General features: G+C 44.3%; 1 protein-coding gene across 1 annotated transcript in view; it reads left to right on the top strand.

The window, feature by feature from the left end:
* ATP9B (ATPase phospholipid transporting 9B (putative)) overlaps positions 1 to 21,717 on the top strand; it is a 153,259-nt gene that overhangs the window by 71,524 nt on the left and 60,018 nt on the right. The window contains exons 10-11 of the mRNA XM_065932271.1: positions 3,274 to 3,349; positions 9,350 to 9,426. Coding sequence (XP_065788343.1) covers positions 3,274 to 3,349; positions 9,350 to 9,426 — 153 coding nt within the window. The remainder of the gene's footprint in view (positions 1 to 3,273; positions 3,350 to 9,349; positions 9,427 to 21,717) is intronic.

Here is a 21,717-nt window from a genome sequence, read left to right as displayed (position 1 = left end):
TCCCTATTGTTTGTTAAATACGGTGCACTATTGAGAAAACAGCTTGAAATTGTAACATTTCGCACTCTCCCCCTCAAGGCAAATTTTATCTTTTCAAACTATATCACATTAAGAGTAAGGAAACCCAGAGAGAAAGTTATTTAGAGATAATTTCTTTCCCATCTTCCCAGTCTGTCTTCTGTACTATATGAGTTTGGTAAAGAACTATCGTTTACAGTAATTTTCTCGATATTAGAAAAATGTTTAATGTTTAAAGTCCATCATTGTTGTTACAGAATTGAAATCAGACTGCATAGGCACTGTGTATTCTTCAGCACATAATTGTGTTAGAAACTGACAAAAGCATTCACGTGATTAAAGAGTTCTGGAAAAGTAATGGGAGAACAAACTTAAATTTTAAAGCTAAATTGTATAGAACCTTGTATTTGCAGTTCAGAAAGCTTTATAACGGTGTTATATTTTACAATGCCCTTGTCTGTCTTGGAGTTTCACACAGTGGGAATGCTATATGCAAAAGATATGCATGCAGTAATGGTTTTAACTTTCCATGTCAGGGGAACCACAGGGAGCGTCTGAAACTAATACAGTTCTACCCCTTGTACTTTTGTGGTCAGCTGATGGCCAGCTGTGGGCAGGTGGTCTTAAGGAGTTGCTAAAAGAAAGGAGGTGGCTTAGAGTAACAACATGCTGCTGCCTCATTATTAGTTCCCCATCACAAGGGTTAGAAACCAAAGGAAGAGGTTCATGTTTATCTCTTCTTAGATTTATTCTCTTACTGGACACATGTGACTGCCTGTTCTGTGCTAGGAGTTCACAACATCAAAATCAGTGCCGTAGTTACATTGCTCACAGTCTGAAGGGAAACTAAACATGGGAATTGCTAGATGCAGTAAAAATAATTCAGAATTCACATTGGAGAGTAGTTTTATATATTTGCCTTGTGCCTTAAATGATAATGTGTGAATCAGCAGTCGGCAGGGTGTGTCCTAGTCTGCACTTAGTTTGCCAGGCCATGGCTAAGGCGCCTGCACTAGCCTGCAGTTAAAGGATGTGCCATGTAAACTGTGTGTAGGAGGTAGGCAGGAGGGTATCACACTTTTTCTGACTCTCCATCAGTGTTAAGATTCTAAGACCGTCTCTGTGAATGAATCAGAAGTTGATCTGTTCAGTCAAAAATTTAAGTACGAAATAGTTACTGTGTAAAGGCCGCTTCCTTCTCTCTTTCAAGAGTTGATACTAGCAGTTTTTTTGTGAGCTGTGGGATTTTCTGCATATATGATTATAGCATCAACAAACAGATAATTTTATATCTTCCTTTCTAAATTGTACCTTCTGTTTCTTGTACAGTTACTCTGGCTGAAACTTCGGGTATTATGTCATTTAGTTATGGTGAAAGCAGGTGTTCCGATCTCAGAGGAAAGGTTTTAGTATTTCACTGTTTCATATTATACACATGGTGGGTTTTTCATAATGGCTTTTAATATAAGGAGGTAGTTCCCTTCTATTCCTAGTTTGTTGAATGTTTTCTGTCAAGAAAGGGTGTTGAATTTGGCAAATGCATTTTCTGCATCAATTGAGGTGATCATGTAGGGTATTTTTTCCTTCATTCTGTTATTGTGATATATTTTGTTGATTGATTAGCATGTTGAATCATCCTTGTATTTCAGGAATAAGTCTCACTTGGTCGTGGAGTATAATCCTTTAATTTGCTGCTTAATTTGGTTTTCTGATGTTTTGTGTAGGATTTTTGTATCATTGTTCATAGAAGATATTGATATGTAGTTTACTTTTCAAGGTAGGCTCTTTGTCTGGCTTTGATATCAGGCTTGTCCTTCCTTCAGTTTTATCAGTTGTTTCATACATTGTCTTTCATTAGGAACATGCATGCGTGCTAAGTTGCTTCAGTCGTGTCTGACTCTCTGTGACCCCATGGACTGTAACCAGCCAGGTTCCTCTGTCCATGGGATTCTCCAGGCAAGAAGACTGGAGTGGGTTGCCATGCCCTCTCCAGGGGATCTTCCCGACCCAGGGATTGGACCTTCTTTCAGATAGTTACATCTGATGTCTCTTATGTCTCCTGCGTTGGCAGGCGGGTTCTTTACCACTGCACCACCTGGAAAGGCCCATTAGGAGCATAATTGTTTTTAATTATCATATCTTTTTGCCTTATTTAATTAATACATAATGTCTTTTGTGATCCTTCTGTCTGCTCAAACTACCTTGAATCCCTTTAGTGAATTTTTCATTTTGATCATAATACTTTTCAGCTCTTGAATTTCTTTTGGTTTCTCTTTGGATTTTCTGTCTCTTCATTCACATTTCTGCTTTGTTTATACTTTGTTTTCTTGACTTTCTCCATATCTTTGTCTTTAAACATCTTTAATATTTTTCTTTTAAAGTCTTTATCTAGTATATGTGCCATCAGGTCTTTTTCAGGGATAGTTCCTGTTGATTTATATTTTTCCTTTGAATGGAGCATACTTTTCTGTTTCTTTTATGCCTTGTTACTTTTTGCTGTTCAACAAGCATTTGAATATAATGATGTGGTAACCCTGGAAGTTAAAATCAGGGTTTGCTGGGTTTCTGTGTTTGCCTTTGTTTGTTGTTGTTTGATTGTCAGCTCAGCCTGAGGCGTAAACTTGATATCTTCTTGTGTCTTTTCTGAACCTTTTCTTGGGCATGTGCCATTGTTTTCTGTTTTTTTCCCGTATATGCAGTTGTTTTTGAATGTCCTGGTCTTTAATATCTGGCTCCCAAAAGGGGAAAAAGAGAAAAATGGTAGGGGTTAAAAGATCACTGGTCCTTGAAGTCCCCTGGAGATCACTTCTCTGGGTGGGGAAGGGGTAGCAGCAGTGGCCGCCTTCCTCGTTAGCTGCATCTCTGCCAACCAACGTGGCATCAGAGCACAGGTTCCCAATCCTGAAGCATAGGGTCCTTTTGTCCACCCTGGCTCCCACAGGCAGCTCCAGAAACATGTGTGACCTCTGGAACTCGCCACCCTTCACCAGCTCCAGATTCCAAATTAGTTACATCAGATGGATTCTGTCCCTGAGGTTGTTGTCCAGGTGGGGAGTGTTTCCTGGTGCTTCCTGCTCCACCGTCATCCCAGAAGCGTGTGTAAATTCCTGCCTTTTTGCTTATTTTTCACTGCTCTTTCTCTGCTTGTTAGTTGAATGCAGCTGGTGGGCTTGTTTTAACACTGTGGATATCTGAAGTATGAGTAATAAAAAAGTTGCTAATTTGCATTTTTCTTTCTTTTCTCTCCCTGAATAGGAAGACAGTGATCCACCTGTTCATGAAAGTCTCAGCATAGAAAATACATTGTGGGCAAGCACTGTGGTTGCATCAGGTGAGAAAAGAGTTGTGGTTTTAGTGTTGAGTTCGCACGTGTAGGAGATGCTTTGTGTGTTTAGGTGACTGCAGACAAGCATGTGTCAGAGTGCTTTCATCACAGGGGGACCTCATGGGTCCGGCCTGACAGTCTGCCTCTCAGACGAGCTCAGAGCTAGGCCCCTGTGCGGTCCTCACACTTTGAGGAGAAACAGAGCTGCACGGAGGCTGCTCCTTTGTGGGGAGACAGTTCTGACACCTGTTTCATGACAGACTTGTCACTGTGCCTTCAAGAAGGTGGTGCAGCAGAACTGGTGAGGAGGTAGGGGGCAGCTGGTGAGTTTAGAGGGATCTTACACTGCTCATCCATCTAACAGAACACAAGGGGTCCATGTGGTGGGTTGTCTGTGGGGGCAGTGTTAGATGAGGCAGGGGCCTCTGAGGCTAATCAGAGGTGGATCTGATTAGCCCTTTAGGGGCCAGGGTGCAGGTTCTTTCACGTGAAATTGGAGCATGTTGGTTTATTTTTAGGGCTTCCCTGGTGGCACTAGCAGTGAAAATCAACCTGCCAGTGCAGGAGATGCAAGAGATGTGGGTTCAGTCCCTGGGTCAGGGAAGATCCCCTGGAGGAGGAAATGGCAACCCACTCTGATGTTTTTGCTAGTTGTCAAACAGGGACATTTACAAATGCATTTACATGTGCATTTCATCAAGTGGATTTCTCTGAGACATGAGACACTCTAAGTGCTTCCCCTTTCAGAATGTGGTTGACCCTGTGGATGGTACCAGGAGGCAGCAGCCGGGAGCATCAGGGTGCTAGCAGGGAGGATGCAGGACTGTCTGTCCTGGCGTCTGTCGCCAGTGCAGCCCCCCTGACCCCCACCCTGGGGCTTTGTGTGAGGTCTCTGCTCCAGGCCAGTGTGCCAGAGTCCTTACGGATCCTGTCCTCAGGAGCTCATGGCGAGAAAGACAGTAAGGAAATGAGACAAAGGCAGTTCCCTGGCAGTTCAGTGGTTAGGTGGAGAAGGAAATGGCACCCCACTCCAGTACTCTTGCCTGGAAAATCCTATGGACGGAGGAGCCTGGTAGGCTGCAGTACACAGGATTGCTGAGGGTTAGACACGACTGAGCAACTTCACTTTCACTTTTCCCTTTCATGCATTGGAGAAGGAAATGGCACCCCACTCTAGAGAATCCAAGGGACAGAGGAGCCTGGTGGGCTGCCGTCTGTGGGGTCGCACAGTCAGACTTGACTGAAGTGACTTAGCAGCAGCAGCAGCAGCAGCAGCATCCAGTGGTTAGGACTCAGTGCTTTCACTTCTGGGGCCCAGGTTCGATCCCTGGTTGGGGAACGTAAGATCTTGCAGTCTGCACAGTGCAGCTGAAGCAAAAGGAAAAGAAAGAAAATGAGACAAATCATCTGAGCTTTGCTGAGTGTCTCAGAAGAGTGCAGGGTGCCCTGAAAACAAACAAGTAGAAAGCTCACCTGTCAGGGTCTGGAAGGCTTCTCTGTGGATGGTACAGATGAACTAGATTTAAAAACAGACGGATGCGCCCAAAGGAGAGGATGCAGCGAGAACCTGGAGCCTGACCACTTAGCGCTGACCACCAGGCAGAGGCCTCATGCCAAGGGCACTGCAGGCTGAAGACACTGGTCCAGGCCTGTGTGCCCAGCGCGCGGAGCAGGCTGTTCCCTGTGTGTCTGAACGCATGCGTGTGCACACAGGCGACAGGCTGCTCCTACAGGAGAACACCTGTCCCTTTAGAGGGGAGGGGAGGAAGTGTGATAGCAGACAACACTTCAGGTATTACTTTTTTGTCATGAGGAGTTTTTAGTGAAAAGAGAGAGGAAGTAAGGATTGCACATGGTGAGAGACCTCAGAGGTGCCTCCTGAGTCCCAGGTGCTGGGCTATGCTCAGATGCCACCGCCATCAGCAGGGTCACATCCCCAGGCTGCGTGCCACTGGGCCAGGCATGGAGTCCAGGCCTTCACCTTCAGCACTTAGCATGTCATAGCCTGTGGGAAACCCCACAGCATCCACAATTAGGTACCTGGTCACAGATTTTACGTTTCCTGCATCTAGGTGTTGTGTACAATTTGTTTTTCATTATATTGATATGTATTCTTATAAAGGAGCAAGATTGGGTTTACTCATAAAGATATTTGAAGATTCTCTTTCTTTATAAATCCATTTCATCTTTGTTCCTGCATGTTAGACTGTTCGACTGGTCAGCAGTCCTAGTGACTTGTGTGCTTCTTAAAGAACTGGGCTTGTGGGCCCCAGATAATTCCCTGTGCATACCGTTTCTCTCCTGACCTTCAGTCTCAGCATGCCTTGGCAGGTGGTGTAGCTCCCAGTTGTGAACCGTGGCATTGAAGACACAGACTTAGGCATCATAATGCAATTACTGCATAGGTAACCCTTTCTTATTAAGGTACAGAATACAGTTGCTGGAGTATTTTACCTTCTGAGAGACTGTTTAGGTTGTTTAAAACCATCCATTCCAAAGTTTAAATAAAGTAAATTTAATTTTAATTTCTGTTTAGGCATTTTTAAAATGCAAACTTTTTTCATGAGTTTGAAATCTTTTAACACATACTTAACTATTTAAAGACCTTATTGATGTGAATAGTTTTTATATTACCTAACTCCCATGCACTGAAGTATGCTTAAAATACTTTGGACTTCCAGAAATACTATAAGAACTCTTGTCTTCTTTCACTTGATTACAAATTGAGAAGGAAAGACCAGAATTTTTAAAAATCTTATTCTTCAAAAGTTACGTGTCACTACTATACATAAAATGGATAACTAGTAAGGACCTACTGTATAGCACAGGGAATGCTACTCAATACTCTGTAATGGCTTGTACAGGAAAATAATCTAAAAAAATAGTTAATTTTTATTTTATTATTTATCATTTTGTTTTATTTATTAATATATGTATAACAGATTCACTTGGCTGTGCACTTGAAACTAACCCTAACATTGTAAATCATCTATACCCCAATAAAAATTTAATAAGTGTCAATTGAGTTCAAGTTGCTTCCTGGTAGAGTAAACTCAGGTCTTCCTTCCTTGTAGGAACTGAACGTCTGGGAGCAAGGACTAAAGTTGACAGACAGACCCAAGGACTGAGGGCACCAGAGAGGGACAAATGGACTTCCTAGGGGGCCATGTTCCTTCCCCTTGTTGGTTCAGAGAGCCAGGAACCCGCCATATTTCAGTGACAGGTGGATGTGAGCATGCGATCATAAGTGGCTGAGCCTGAAAGCAAAAATGAGTCCTCAAGAGCAGGACCACTGGACTTGTGTGCCATACGGGGTCCAGCTGAACCCCAGAGCAGGATCTCTGGGTGTGTGTGCCAGACGGGGTCCAGGCTGAGCCCCAGAGCAGGACTGCTGGGCGTGTGTGCCAGACGGGGTCCAGGCTGAGCCCCAGAGCAGGACTGCTGGGTGTGTGTGCCAGACGGGGTCCAGGCTGAGCCCCAGAGCAGGACTGCTGGGCGTGTGTGCCCAAACAGGGTCCAGGCTGAGCCCCAGAGCAAGACCGCTGGGCGTGTGTGCCCAAACAGGGTCCAAGCTGAGCCCCAGAGCAGGATTACTGGGTGTGTGTGCCCAAACAGGGTCCAAGCTGAGCCCCAGAGCAGGATTACTGGGTGTGTGTGCCCAGATGGGTTCAGGGGGAATCCCAGAGTAGGACTGCTGGGTGTGTGTGCCCAGACGGGTCCAGGATGAGCCCCAGAGTAGGACTGCTGGGTGTGTGTGCCAGACGGGGTCCAGGCTGAGCCCCAGAGCAGGACCGCTGGGCATGTGTGCCCAAACGGTCCAGGTTGAGCCCCAGAGCAGGACCGCTGGGCGTGTGTGCCCAAACAGGGTCCAGGCTGAGCCCCAGAGCAGGACTGCTGGGTGTGTGTGCCCAGATGGGTTCAGGGGGAGTCCCAGAGCAGCACTGCTGGGTGTGTGTGCCAGATGGGGTCTAGGCTGAGCCCTAGAGCAGGACCGCTGGGCGTGTGTGCCCAGACGGGGTCCAGGGGAGTCCCAGAGCAGGACTGCTGGGCATGTGGGCCAGACAGGGTCCAGGCTGATACTGATAGTGATCAATACAGGCAGTGAGAGTAAATATTTGAAAACTTATATAAGAATTTAATGAAGTAATTTAATGTTAAGAAAATTGGGACATACATTGTCTCAAAAATTTTTGTTTCGATAATTTATTGATGTGGTATTTTACAAAATTAGCCCTCATGACCACTTAGAAATTTAAAAATAGAACCTGTACCATGTAGTTTGCAACGCTCTTGCTCTGGAGAAAGTTTAGTATCAGAGGTCAGATAGCAGGCGAACCCCTTCCCCTCGGGTGACCCTAGAGACTGGACCGGAGAGCACGGACAGAAAAGCAGGATGGAGTTCTAGAGGCAGGAACTGGGGGCAGAGAACAGGTACCAGCCTGCAGCTCATGATTCAGACTTCGGGCTCGAGGGGCATTGTTGCGAGCTGGCTCCCCCTCACCTCCTGTGGTCTTGCTCCTCCCCTGAAGTGCCCATTGGTGGAGCCCAGACTCCGTGCAGGTCTCACTGATCACTCTCTGTGTCTGCCGTTGGCATAGTGGGAGCCCATAGTCACACAGGGCTCAAGACCACAGTAAATGCAGGCCTCCCAGCTTTGCCAGGGGCTTTCAGTTAAAAAGGGAGCAAAGGCATGCTTCTTCTAAGAAGGGGCAGACATGACCTTGGCAGATGTCACGCTGAGTGACACGCTGGCATCTTCTGCCTTTCTGGTGTTCCGTGGAGGGATGAGTGACAGCAGCTGTCCTGCTCCCATGGACCCGAGATTGCCACAGCCGTGTCTGCCCCGCAGGTCCTGCCTCAGCGCCGCAGATTCCACACGCTACAGTAATGAGACAGAAGAGGCTTGTATAATTACATGATTAGTTGTACAGTGGTTGACTTCAGTCAGTAGTATAGACACTGTCTTTCTCACCTCAATTATATTTCTCACCTTCAAATTTGGTGAAAAGCTAGGAATATAAATTACTCATAGCCTCAGGCCTAATTTCAGCCCATGGGATTTTCCTTGCATTTTTGGGGAAATCCCCTGGAGAAGGGAAAGGCTACCCACTCCAGTATTCTGGCCTGGAGAATTCCATGGACTGTATCATCTGTGGGGTCGCAGAGTTGGACACGACTGCGTGACTTTGACTCACGCTCTGTGATTGACTTGCAGCATGTGAGATCTTAGTTCCCCGAGCAGGGACCGAACCCATGTGCCCTGCCCTGCATGGCAGATTCTCAACCCCTGGACCACCAGGGACATCCCCATGGTTTTTAAGTTGGTATTTCAGAAATGAGTACCTCTGATTTGAGCCTTTGTAATCTATAGGTCATTCTTGGGGTATTTTATTTTTCTTTTATCTTAAGTTTGATAGAGCACAAAGTTAACAATTTCTTTCTGACATGTATGATTAGAAAACCAAACTTTTAGGAGATGTGAGTAAAAGAGACATACAGATTCCAAAGCAAATACTGTCTTTATAATATTTCTCTTACTGTTTTCATTGTCTGTGTGCTGAAATGTCCACAAAGTTTCTTGTACCTGGTTGTCCTGAATCTTTACAGTGGAAAGATGCTCTCAGACTCCTGTTCAGAGGAAATGGCTCACCTGGTACCATGTCATTTGTGGTCACAAGTTTGATCAGTTTAACGTAGGCTCTCTCAATGTAACTTCAGTGTTCAAGTTACCATTTTAGTAGGCATTAGTGAATGAACAACTTCCGTTGTCACACTTTCTGTTGTTACCAGAGAGAGTATTAGTGCATTTTCATTGCGTGAGAAATCAGTTGAGTTTTTCAAAGTCTGTTTTTAAAGTTAAGATTAGATTTTATTGAGTTACCAAAATTAAATATGCTATTAGATAAATATGTATAGAATCAAATGGTACATAAATATTTTACTAGGAGGTGTTACCTCTGCTTACCATTCAAGTTTCTCTGTAAGGGCCACTTCTGTGTTTTGCAGGTACTGTAATAGGTGTGGTCATCTATACTGGAAAAGAGACTAGAAGTGTCATGAATACATCAAATCCAAAAAACAAGGTAGGTTAGATGGAGCACTGACTGCTTTCATGAGCGGCCTCTGCTTTCCCTGGGAGAGGACAAGCGGTTCCAGGCAGCTCGGTCGTGTTAGCTTCATGCATGTCATAGGAGTAGAGCTTCCTGTGTTGGTGGTCTGGGACATGGATTCTCTGTGTAACAGCAAGCTTGTCTGGAAGAATTTTCAGAACTACTTTTCTTTGCTTAATCAAGAGTTTTATATGTCTCTTAAATTTTCATTGTTGTATATATAATTTGCCCATAATTTAACAATTAATTATGGGTCTTTTAAATTCTCCTCAATGTGTTTATAATTTGCACTCTATGTTGATGGTTCACTTTTTAAATGAATCTGTATTAATGTTTTTATGGTATTTAAGTTGATAGTGTATTGTTAAAGTAGTTTTAAGTTATTTCCATTTCAGAAGAAGCATGTTGAAAACTAGATTTTAGTTTTAAAGACTGCTAGATTATATTCCTAAAATTATATTCCTGTTATAGTCCTAAAATTGTTATTTATGTAGTCATTGTGTATGTAAGTTAAATCATAACAAAAAATTAGTTTGAATTCTCAGTAGTTATTATTCAAGTAAAATGTTTTGTATCAAGTCATAATATGTGTTAATATCTGCTCAATGAGAAGCTCATTCTTACTGCATTTTACTCATTTTTCTTTGAAATACAATTTCTGTGTATCTGAGTAGAACAAAAAGTCCTCTCATGGAGCTGTGCCTGCTTTGTGAGTAATTAACAGAAGAGCGTGTCTTCTGTAGGAAATTTTATAACCAAGCGATAGAAATGAAATCATTCTTTGAGGAAATACCTTTTAGGACAGGATGTGTCTCATTTTTCAGCTAAATACTATTTTAAAAAATAGTTAACCTTCAGAGGCTAGCAACACGTCCCTGATTCTCTGAATGGATGGGCCGTCTGCAGAGCCGCTGACTGACGATGATGGAGAGCAGGAGTTGCCAGTGAGGTCGATGGCGCTTACGTCTCTGTGTCTGTTAGGGCTCCAGGTGTCTGCCTGGCGCATGTTTACAAAAGTCAAAGGTTGTGCTACTGTTGTTTTAGTAGAAATTCTGATTTTAATAATGGGGAGAAATAAATCTGTCGATTTATATAAACCAAGTTTTATAAACTTTGCCTTAATTTGAGCAAATCAGATATATCTGTCAGTAGTTCTGCAATAGAATTAAATTATTTAAAAATAAATTATTATACTAATGACAAGAGTTAGCATCACATACATAGTTATGTGTGTTTTCCAGGTAGTATCGTGTTTTTCTTTTCTTCAGTAGGCGAAGCTAGGATGTCTAATAATGCATGTATGATTTCTAGGGTGTTTTCCTCAATCATTTTGCTTTTACATTTATTATGCTATTCGAGGATAAATTTAGTTTTAAATATTAATTTTAAAGCCTTGAAACGCTTTAGTACAGCTAATTCTCCCTTACCCCTCAGTGCAGCTCACCTCTGTCACTCTCACTGTCTGCCCTCGGTCATCCCTTGGGTGCCAGTGTCCTTTGTTGACTTTATGATGCAGTTAAGAACTCTGACCCTGGAGGCTGGCCAGCCTGGGCTAGACTCTGGGTGTTGCCCCTGACCAGCTCTTTGCCTCTGGGCACTCGGTAGACGTTGCCTCTCCTTATTACCTTTCTGTGAGGTGAAATGTTAAGTCGAAATGAGTGCCCAAGCCTTGCTGGCAGTCAGGACACACCCCCAACAGCTCCCGCCCCGTCAGGCCTCGTGTCTGCCCTCCCCCCTCCTCTGCGTCCTCCCCTCTCCTCTTCCTCCTGGTTTTAGACAGCCTTCTCAGTGTCCTTGGGGTTAGGAAAAGCATCTTGGGGGTTCTGCAGGATTGGACTCGGACCCTTGCTCGGGCACTTGTTGGCCTTACACGGGGAGCAGACGTGTCCCTTCTGTGGCCACACCTTACCCAGGGCTTGGCTAGCGTTTGCTGTGGCCCTTCTGGTGGGAGGCCCTCGTGATGTTGCCAGCTGCTCACAGGCTGTGCATGTGGTGTCAGGAGCCTGCACAGTGGCCCCAAGCAGACAGAGCTGGCGGGCTGCAGCGTGGGACCTGCCTTGTCCGCACGGGGCTCCTTCTCCCGAAAGACACTCTGGGTGGTGGAGCACCAGCTTGACCTGGAAACAGTTTTATAAATCAAGGAATCATCTTAGGAGAGAAATAAAATCTGTCAACGTGCATAGGTCATTAAATCTTTCTAAGTGTTAAATGCTAGATTTATAAGAATAAAATTCAGGAAAATGTTACAAGCATGCTATAGTGGGCAAAAATTAGCTGATGTGATTTATTTAGGGTGAGTTGATGTGTGTTGAATGAAAATAATGTGTAGTGTTTAGATCTTAAACAGAGAAGGGAAGAAAGAAATGTTCAGTGTTTGTAAGACATTATTATTTGCAAACTACATCTCAGTAGCTTCCTAAACCAGCACACTTCTGGATTTCACAGAAACCTAGTGAAAACAAAAACTAACCTTTAAAACACTTTGACTTACATCAGACTTCTTGAGGGAAGCCACACTTTTCCTAACCACCCACTCTGAGAGCTGCCCTATGAGTGAGTGGGGACATTGAGGGATGGAGTGTCAGGTGGAAGGGCACACACCAGACGTTTCCTCACTGCTCGTGTACACGTCTGATGCGTGGGCAGGCACTCTGCTTAGCGCGGCCCTCATGGGCCTGTCCTGGAAACACAACTTGAAAACCATGGAGATAAGAAGCTGGCATGGCAGGTTGCACACTCCCTCCTGTCTGGCCGGTCAGCAGTGCAGCCGTGTTCCCTTGGCCAGAGCACTGGAGTGACCAGGGGCCCTACGGCCTGCCCCAGCCTCGGGAGAGGGAGAATTGGGGATGTTTAATGACACGCACTGCTGCCCACCCGCAGTGTGGTTCCAGCGAGCTTCCAGGCCTTTCACACAGAGCTGGAAACAGAAGTAAGGAACCTCACAGAGCCTGCAGGTGCCAGTCGTGAAGGGCTGAGGCAGAGGAGAGGAGAGGAAGGCGTTTCTGGAGCTTAGGCGGGCCGCAGCAGGTCAGTGCTCTGGACGCCCTGGGGATGAGAAGCTGAAGGGCCAGCAGGTGAAGGAGCGGGGAGTGAGCATCCTGTACAGACCTGTCCGGGTGCGGGGTGGCTGGGAGCACCCTGACACGGGACGCTAGGCCGAGATGAGCAGGGAAGACTGGGCAGGCTTCTAGGCAGGGCCCAAGGCACCAGAGGAGCCGTGGGGGTGAAAACTGAGCAGTGCCTCCCTGGGGAAAAGATTGTGTTGATTTTGTTTCTGGTGAGAAAATATCACAGAACTATTAATGCTTCCAATAAAAGAAGAGAGAGTCTTAGTTTATACAGAGGAAAAATACGTTTTGGAAGAATAAGTTTTGTATGCATGTGATTAGTAATTTAAATATACAAACACAGGATTTCTAAATAAGAAATTATATACTGTAATATGGAGAACAATTACCACCTAAAATATGGCCTGGCTTCTTTGATTTTGTAAAAAATATTTACACTCACAGGCACAGAAAACAAAGTTACGGTTACAAAAGGGGAATGAGGGGGGTGAGGGATAAAAGAGGAGGTTGGCATTAACATACACACACCACTATATGTCACCAACAGGGACCTACCGTATACAGGGAACTCCATTCAGTATTGTGTAAGAACCTTACTTTGTAAGAACCCGAAAAAGACTACATATTTAGATGTATAACTCAATCACCATGCTGAAGATCTAGTCTAACATAGCACTGTAAATCAGCTGTACCTCAGTAAAAAAATAATAATCAAAGATTCACAGTCATCAACTAATCACCCAGTATCTCCCCGCTCTTACCCCCCCCCCCCATTACTCCATATTTCATTTGTTTCCTACCTCCATTATCATGAATGGAGAAGGGTCATGTAAATTTTTAACTGCTCTGAGTTCCTAGGATGAAAACCACTACAGTTAAAGCACTGTTAGGGGAAAGTTAGTGATGATAATTGATGTAGTGAAATTGATGCAGAACAGGATAAGAGTTTGAGACAGTTCCTAAAAGCATTGAGAAGATTATAGCTCAGCCATTCAGGCCCCTAAATTATTGAGACCCAGCTGCATCTTAGAGTTCTGGTGGAGCTACTAGCAAGTATGTGGTCTTCTCAGGCTGATGGTCAAGAGCCCCAGAGCAGAAGTGGAGAATGGTCTGGTCCACAGTTATAGGTTGTCAGGTGGGAGCACCTGAGGAATAGAGGGGTGACAGCTTCCCGCATCAGAGACGGTAGCTGCCCACCGACCCCAGCAGGCAGAGAGGTCAGTGCCCCGCCACCCTGTGGGTTACGACACTGTACATCATCACTCAGTACCCACGCCCACTCACAAGGCCCTCCTTCTCAGGCTTCTGCGCACGGCATAGGTGTCCATCTTTGGGGAGCCCTGAGCCTTCTGGCAGTACCCCCAGGCACTCTCTGTAGCCCTCAGAATGTGAGGATCACTTCCCCTTTGAGGCTGGGCTTCTTGTGGACCACCCTGTGTGCTGTGTAAAATATCCTCCTAGATGCGTGTTAGATCATTTGACCGTCAAGTACTGGTTACTTCATAAAATATACTTTAAAAGTTAGGTACTCAACTAGCATCCAAAGCCTTGTGGGTGCCACTCTCCTTTTTGTCTTCATTGTGTCCGTTTTGTCCTCCAGCTGCTTTTTAAAGACAACTTCAGACAGCAGAGGAGGAGAGGAGTGCAGTCACCCATGGACCTGAACTAGGTTACACACAGGGGCCCACCAGGTCCATCGCTCTGTGGCAGCAGATGTCATGGGGTTTTATCCCAAGGATGTCCTTTTATACAGCAGGGAGCCTGGCGCCTTCTGGGGCTCAGCCTCCTGCCTTACTCTGGCCGCTGACCCGCACCCCTAGGTTAAGTGGCCCTGGGTTGGTGATATCAGTTTCCCATCCAGGCACTGATCTGACTGAAGTCCCCCCGACCCGCAGACTTCCCCAGTCCAAACCTCTGGGGTCTCTAACACACACCAGAGACGGAGAGCCACTGCCCCTGAGTGGACACCACAGTCGGTAAATGAGGATCCTGCGTAGATTTATCAGCTGTAACTGAATTCCATGACTTGCAGACATCCTGCTTAAATTCATCCTTGTAGAATGGCCTTGAAATTGGTTCTGTAAATCCAACTTGATAATTTTACAATCAGAAATACTGTTTTATCCTTATTGCAGGAGCTTATTAAAATACTGCTTAAAATGCAGCATGTTTTATTCAGACGTGGGGATTAAGAATAAATCCTAATATGTAATTAGAGTGGAGGAAAGTTCTAAAAAAGATACTCTTAGAGCTCCTTCTCAGAATCAGAATGTTCCCCTTGTAGTGCTCATTGAGGCAGATGAGAAGCAGGGATTGGGGTCCACACAAAATTCAAAAATTCTGTTTAAAAACTTTGAACAAATCAAAAGTTTATATTATGAAGCAGTTACTTTTACAGTAATATTTGATGAAATTTTAAATTATAAGGAATACAATTAGAGTAATGGACTGCTTTATAAAACCTAGCTTGAGATATATTTAATAAGATGATACTTGATTACATTTAAGAGGGAAAAATTCTTGCAGGAGGTTAAGAAAAATCAATTGTGACAGGTTGCCATTTTCACGCCATTCATAATAATAAGTTGCTCAGAGCAAGAACAGCAAGGATGAAATGATAATACAGATTGCTTCCAGCAGTTATTATAATCCCATGGGCATATTGATTTGTGTTTCTAATAAAAAGATGCTTTCAAACGTCTCATTGACAGACAGGTGATATGTGCCATTATGTGAATTAGAGCCTCTTCTTTTATCTGAGTGGTTGTAAAGGCATTTCACATAATAGAGCCCAAATAGAATCAGCCAAGATGTACTTTGCAAGTTGAAATATCAAAGACTGTTTTGAGACTAGCTCTTTTATTTTTAAAAGGGCAGTTTATTAATATTTTAAAAGTTGTGTTTCATATTAAAATTTTACACTCTTCTTGTGGTTGTATACAATCACCGCACCCCTTGTTTTAATAGTTGCCTTCTTGAGTAATAAAATATTTTTGGCTTTAAATACTTGTTTAAAAATGAGATCTTGTGGTTCACAAAAGAGCTACATGTTGTGGAATATGGTATTACAGTCAATCCACAGAGATAGAGAGGCTTCGGGAGTGCTTTTTTTGGATAACTGTTATTAATATTAACAAATCATAGTGTTTCAAAGCCTCATCAGGAGGAGATTAACTCGAGAAACAAACCTCCAATAAAGTAATTCAGTGGCACGTAGACAAGACCTTGTGTGGCCCTCGGAGCTGTGACAGCACACACCGCCTCGCTGCACTTGCTCAGCCGCACACTCGGATATTACAGCTGCTCACAATTAAAAGTTGTGTTTCTTCATCAGCAGTGTGAATATAAATAAACTTATAATTTCAGGAAAGCAATACAGAGGCAAGACGCTGAATGAAGAAGCAGTCCTAATGATAACCTCTGAGACATGAGTCTCAGAGTGTACAGCCAACATCTCAACCGGAAAACTTGGATTCAGGCCCTACTTCCTTTAAAATATGAATTTGATTGTAAGGCAGGTGTTCTAAATAGGAAACAGCATATTTGTTATTTAAAGTAAATAATTTGTACCACTAAAAAGACTTAAGTTTTTACATAAATTTCTGAATGAGGCCTTATTCGTCATTTGTTGTGTATAAAGTAAGCACTAATTGATAGTATGTCAAGACCTTGATGCTGGGAAAGATTGAGGGCAGGAGGAAAAGGGTTTGACAGAGGGTGAGATGGTTGGATGGCATTATCGACTCAATGGACATGAGTTTGAGCAATCTCCGGGAAGTATGGAAAGACAGGGAAGCCTGGCGTGCTGCAGTCCGTGCGGTCGCAAAGAGTCAGACATAACTGAGTGACTGAACAACAACAACATCATTTCTGAACTAAACTCCCTATAGTCAGTTTCTTAACAGAGAAGTACAATTTATTTAAGAAGCAAATAAGTGTTTTCATAAGTGCCTTTGTATTTCGAAATCCTTGATTCCTTGTCCTGGGGCCATGAAAACTGTCAGAAATAAGTGGAACTTGTGATGATTGCTTTATCATGACATTTCCATCTTAATTTATATAAGCTCACAAAACTTACTCCCAAGAGCATTTCTGATGAAGGCCTTTCAGTGTGGGTGAGAAATAACGGTCTGAAAGTTGTAGTGAGATGGAAAATGAGCAACTTGGAAACCTTCTGGATGGAACCAGAATGGATGGATGACTGTGTCATGAACGAAGACAGCAGAGGAAGATGAGGTTTTCCTGTTGTTTTCAGATCCTCACAGTACATTTCACCTTCCCAGGAGAGCTGGCAGCCCCAGGACCGTGGTGGGTGCCTAGGGTGTAGCAGCCTAGGTTGTTATGCAGAGGGGGTCCCTTCGTGGTCACCGTGAAGAGAAACAGGTCATGAGCAGTGTGGGTTCAGAAGCAGATGTGGTTGGAGAGGATTCAAAGCCAGGGGTCAACTGGAAGAGAAGGGAAGTCACTTGGTTTGCTTGCTGTGTGGGAAGGCAGGGGGGATGGGCAGGACCCTTCGATCCCCACTGTGCTTCCTGCTTCTTGAGAGAAAAGCTAGCCAGGGGAAGACATGGCTACGCCCCGGCAGGGTGTGTGGGGTGTCTGTCCTTGGGTCTCTTGTGGGTGAGGACCCCAGCAGGGGCATGGAAACCGAGTTCCAGCCCAGCCCCTCACCGTGCCCTCTGGCTGCGTGTGCGGGAGCGCCCGGCCCGCTGCCACCCCTGGGCCCTGGCGATGCTGGTCTGGTGCCTGCTCCGGAGACAGCCCCGGGCTCCGTGCCACCTCGTCCTGGTACCTCTGCCATCCCAGCCTCTTGTGTGGTGCCCACCCGTGTACTGGATGGTCACAGTACTTGGCAGTGGGTCATGGTTTTCCCTCCATAGTTCTGTTTTCTAACCGATAATTTAAAAATAAGTGTATTCCTTAGTGTATTGAAACATCTGGTTTCAACTTAATTGTCTTTTCACACGCCTAAAAATGTATTCTGGATATCATTTTTAAAAGAAACTCTGGTATGTTGACGTTAGAGTAGCAACTGTACTCAACTTTCATTTTTACAACCACATTAACTGAGCATGTACATGATACATTTAACATGAAATTAAATAGCTTTCTTTTCCCCTGTGTAATTAGCATTGTCATCTAATAATTTCCTTTTACAAAACTTTAAAATACATCATGTGAGTTTGACTTTTCCCACTGTAATAAGCTGCTCACTGCCTAAGATTTCTTTTTGAGGGACAGGTATTCACATCAAACATTTTTGAAAGGCTTGGGATTTTTTATGTTTGTTTTTTTTAATTTTATTGAAGCTGAGTTGGTTGAAAGTGTCGTTAGTCCCTGCTGTGCAGCAGCCTGGCTCCGTCATGTACAGACACACACACACCACGCTTTCAGAGTCTCGTCCCACGCAGGCGCCATGCGGTATTGAGAGGGTTCCCTGTGCACTGTAGGCCCTGTTCAGTCATCCATTTTATATGTAGTAGCGTGTGTGTGTCGGTCCCGATTTATCCCTGCCCTGACTGCCCCCTTGGTAGCCATGTTTGTTTTCTACACCTGTGACTCTGTTTCTGTTTTGTAAATAAGTTCATTCGTACCATTTTTTTAGATTCTACATATAAGCAATATAATATATTTGTCTTCTCTGACTGACTTTGCTCAGTGTGGCTTTTTCTTAAACCGCTTAATACCATCAAAATCAAATATTTTTTTGAGGCGTTGAAGTCAGAAGGAAATTTTTTGAACCCTATTATTTGAACCCAATTAGAATATAAAACTTCTATGAGATAAGTTACCACAATGTAATAAATGTTAACTTATCAGTAGAATAAATTAATTACAATGTAAATTGTAATTGGTGTGCCAGTGTATCGCTTAGTAATATTTTCAAGAGACAATAGGATAATGAGCCCAAAATGTACTAGTGACAGTTAATTAGTCCCCTCCACCAGTGAACAGCACCTTCTGTAGAGAGCTTCAGTAAAAAATACTAGTTGAAATACTTGCTTATTAATACTTTAAATTTTGGTCTGGTGGCGACATCTTGGGAAGACCTCTTTATGGGGCAGCCTCGACAGTGTTCTTCCAGGTCTGTCCCTCCCAGCGTGCCCCCCTCCTCCCGGCGTGCCCCTACCTACCAGGTTCTCTTCTGCATTGTGATGCTGCTGTGTTGAGAGCATTAAAGGGAGAGGAGATACAAAAGGAATTTGGTCCGAGGCGGGTGCTCACAGTTTGTTGGGTGCTTCACTTCTTCTGACTAGCTGCATCCTGTTAGTTAACAGTGCTGGGTACTATATGAGCTGTCTTAATTCAGGTTAGTCAAGGAGGAGGGGTTAGTTTGTTTTGTAGACTGGAGAGTGGGCTCATTAGAATTTATGCTGTGAGACCTCGAAAGACCAGGGTCCACGTGCTGAAGACTCAGTGCATGTTTGTGGAGTCACTTCATTTCTGGAGGAGGAAAGAGTGCTGGGAATATCTGCTGTGACCAGGAGAGGCCAGAGAAGCAGCTGTAATGAGGTGCTGATGGGGCCACAGAGGAGCAGGTACCACTGGGGGGCACCTGCAGCTCTTTTGCTTCCGTTGAAATGTTGAGATTTCTGAGCAAGCCAGGGAAATCCCGTTGCAGACAGAATTGCAGCTAAGCAATCCTTTTTGATTATTCTTAGTTTTTGAAGCTGATTTAGTTTACAAATTTTAGTTTACAAAATCTTTACAAAAAGAATTACAGAATTCTTTCAAAACAGATAAAGCAGAGGAATCATTTACATTAAAAGTTATGAATTTATGAAAAGATTGCACCTAGCACTCTAAAAGGATTTAAAATTCTTTTTTTTTTTTTGGTGGGGGAAAAGGAAGGATTTATCACTTGCAGTGAGTAAGGAGAACACTGGGGATCTTTCACAAAGCAGGGTCTCAGATTGAAAATTCTCAAAGTCCTTTAACACACAGTCTTTGTGTGTTTTATGCAGTGGCACAACAAAAATGTTTGTTCCTAGAACTTCGAAAATGCACTTACTGCCCAGGTAGGTAAACAATAAATGACTACTTTAGATGGCACTTGCTGTGCTGACATTAAGGATAATTTTTTGATATGTTGCAAGTGAAATGATTTCAGAGTTAACGGACACATTTAGGAAGCTAGGACTAGAACTCCGATGTGTGTCTCCTAGCTTAAAGTCGCCCCTCGGTTTCTGCTCACTTGCCTGTTAGTGATGGTGTAAAGGAGGAGGCCTCTTCGCTGCTGCAGTATTGCTGACAGCTGATGCCACGTTATGTGCGGCATGGAAACCCTCCCAGGGCCGCGAATAAAGGCGTAAAAATGAGACACGGGAAAAATGACAGCTGTAACATCGCTACCTACAGTTCATTAACCTGTGGAAATGAGCAACTGGTGTACCATACACTTCAGAAAAGGATTTGTTTTGTTCTGGATTAATATTTAGTCATTTGAGCAACAATTTAAGTTAAAGTCAATAATTTGTTTTTTTATTACAATTACAAAAATTGTTTCATAGCCTTAAGATATAGACATGGTCTGAAACACACAATATAGAGAACAGAATTTTCATAATGGATCAATTTAATATGTTTTTAATTCCAAACGATATAAAAAATGACTGCTTCCAAGGTTTAACTTCAGTCTGAGTTGCTGCCTTCGCCCTGTACTTGAGATGAACGTTGTGATACTGCAGTGCCTCATTTCGGGAGGGTGGGTGTGTGCGCTTGGCCTGGTGAGCAGTGAGCTCGGTTCCCAAGGAATGTGCTGTAGATAGCAGAAGGGAGTCGGACTGAAAGTCTCCTTGCTTCCTTTAGTTAGTACTCAGTCCTCTCTTGAGATAACACTCTCAGCTTTGGCTTTCTGGATGAAGATCCTAACAATTTTAAGGGTAATTTATGGTTGCTAATTAAGTAAAACAAAAGTAGATTCTTTTAAAGTATCACATCATTTGCACAATTTCATTTAGTTCACGTGTTCAGTCCTAGTAAGAGTGTGTAGCATGCTAGGTTGTGACTGCACGTTCTCTTAATGCTGAGTTAGTGCGTTAAGGACAGAAAACAGGACGCTCATGGTCCACATCCTCTACAAAGAGTAACGTCAGGAGAGATTTCAAGTGTAAGATTTAAAAGTGGCTGAAGGGTAGTTTAAGTATTTTCCCCTGGAATGACTATAATTAGTTCAAGAAGTATAAAAATATTGTGTCAGTTTGTTGTGTATACATGCTCAGTTGTGTCTGACTCCTTGCAACCCCATGGTCTGTAACCCGCCAGGCTCCTCTGTCCATGGGATTCTCCAGGCAAGAATACTGGAGTGGGTTGCCATGCAGGATCCTCCAGGGGATCTTCCTGAGCCAGGGATGGAACCCACATATCCTGCATCTCCTGTGTCGACAGGGGGTTTCTTTACCACTGAGCCACCAGGGAAGCCCATTATTTTCTTAGTGCTATACTGTTAGCTTTCAGGCTAAAATGTGAGTGCTTGGTCGTCCTTCTAACATCCAGGAAGGCTAGTTTCTCCCCTTGCTGGTCCAGCCTGCTTCTGCCTGTTGTCTGATCTGAACTCTGTTAGTTCTGGTTGTTGTGTGCTGGTCCACCTAGTTGCTGCTGTTACTGTTGATATAAACTTGTTGCTTTCTGTTTACCGTTTATGTGTAGGTTGTGTTTCTTACTAGTAAATGCAGTGTAAGCGCTCCGTGGCCACTCAGTGGGTCACTTCTCTCCAAAATGCCCAGCACTGCGGCGCTGCCCTTGCTCCCCTGCAGACCCGCCCCGTGTGGGGCTTCACGTGGAGCAGTTAGGACGCAGGTGCAGGCGTGTCTCCCTCCAGGAGCCGTCGCCCTCTGTCCACGTGGCAGACGCATAACAGACGGTGTGAAACTCGTTTGACTTTGATAGCCTTCATGTTCATAGGGGGTTGGGGAGCACTGAAAACCGACCCTTTGGCTTGTGAGGGATGCCCGACTGAGGGGAGCCAGCCCTGTGTGGAGGGAGACCCCAGTGTTCCGGGTCGGCGGCCTGGACTGAAGTGGCTCAGTGTGGCTGGCTGTGCGTTTTGGGGGAGTGGCAGGATCTAGGCTGAAGAAGCAGTGGAGGGTTGATCCCTGAGGGTCTCCCATGCCGCTGATGCTGGAGCCAGGGCCACGGGCCTAGCAGACACACAGAGGCCAGTTGCTCTGACAGCTCCAAGCTCGGCTGGTATAAG

The sequence above is a fragment of the Muntiacus reevesi genome, chromosome 4 (genome assembly GCF_963930625.1).
Source record: "Muntiacus reevesi chromosome 4, mMunRee1.1, whole genome shotgun sequence".
In the NCBI taxonomy this organism is placed as follows: domain Eukaryota; kingdom Metazoa; phylum Chordata; class Mammalia; order Artiodactyla; family Cervidae; genus Muntiacus; species Muntiacus reevesi.
The sequence above is the reverse complement of the archived record's forward strand: the minus strand, read 5'-3'. Positions and strand labels throughout refer to the sequence as shown.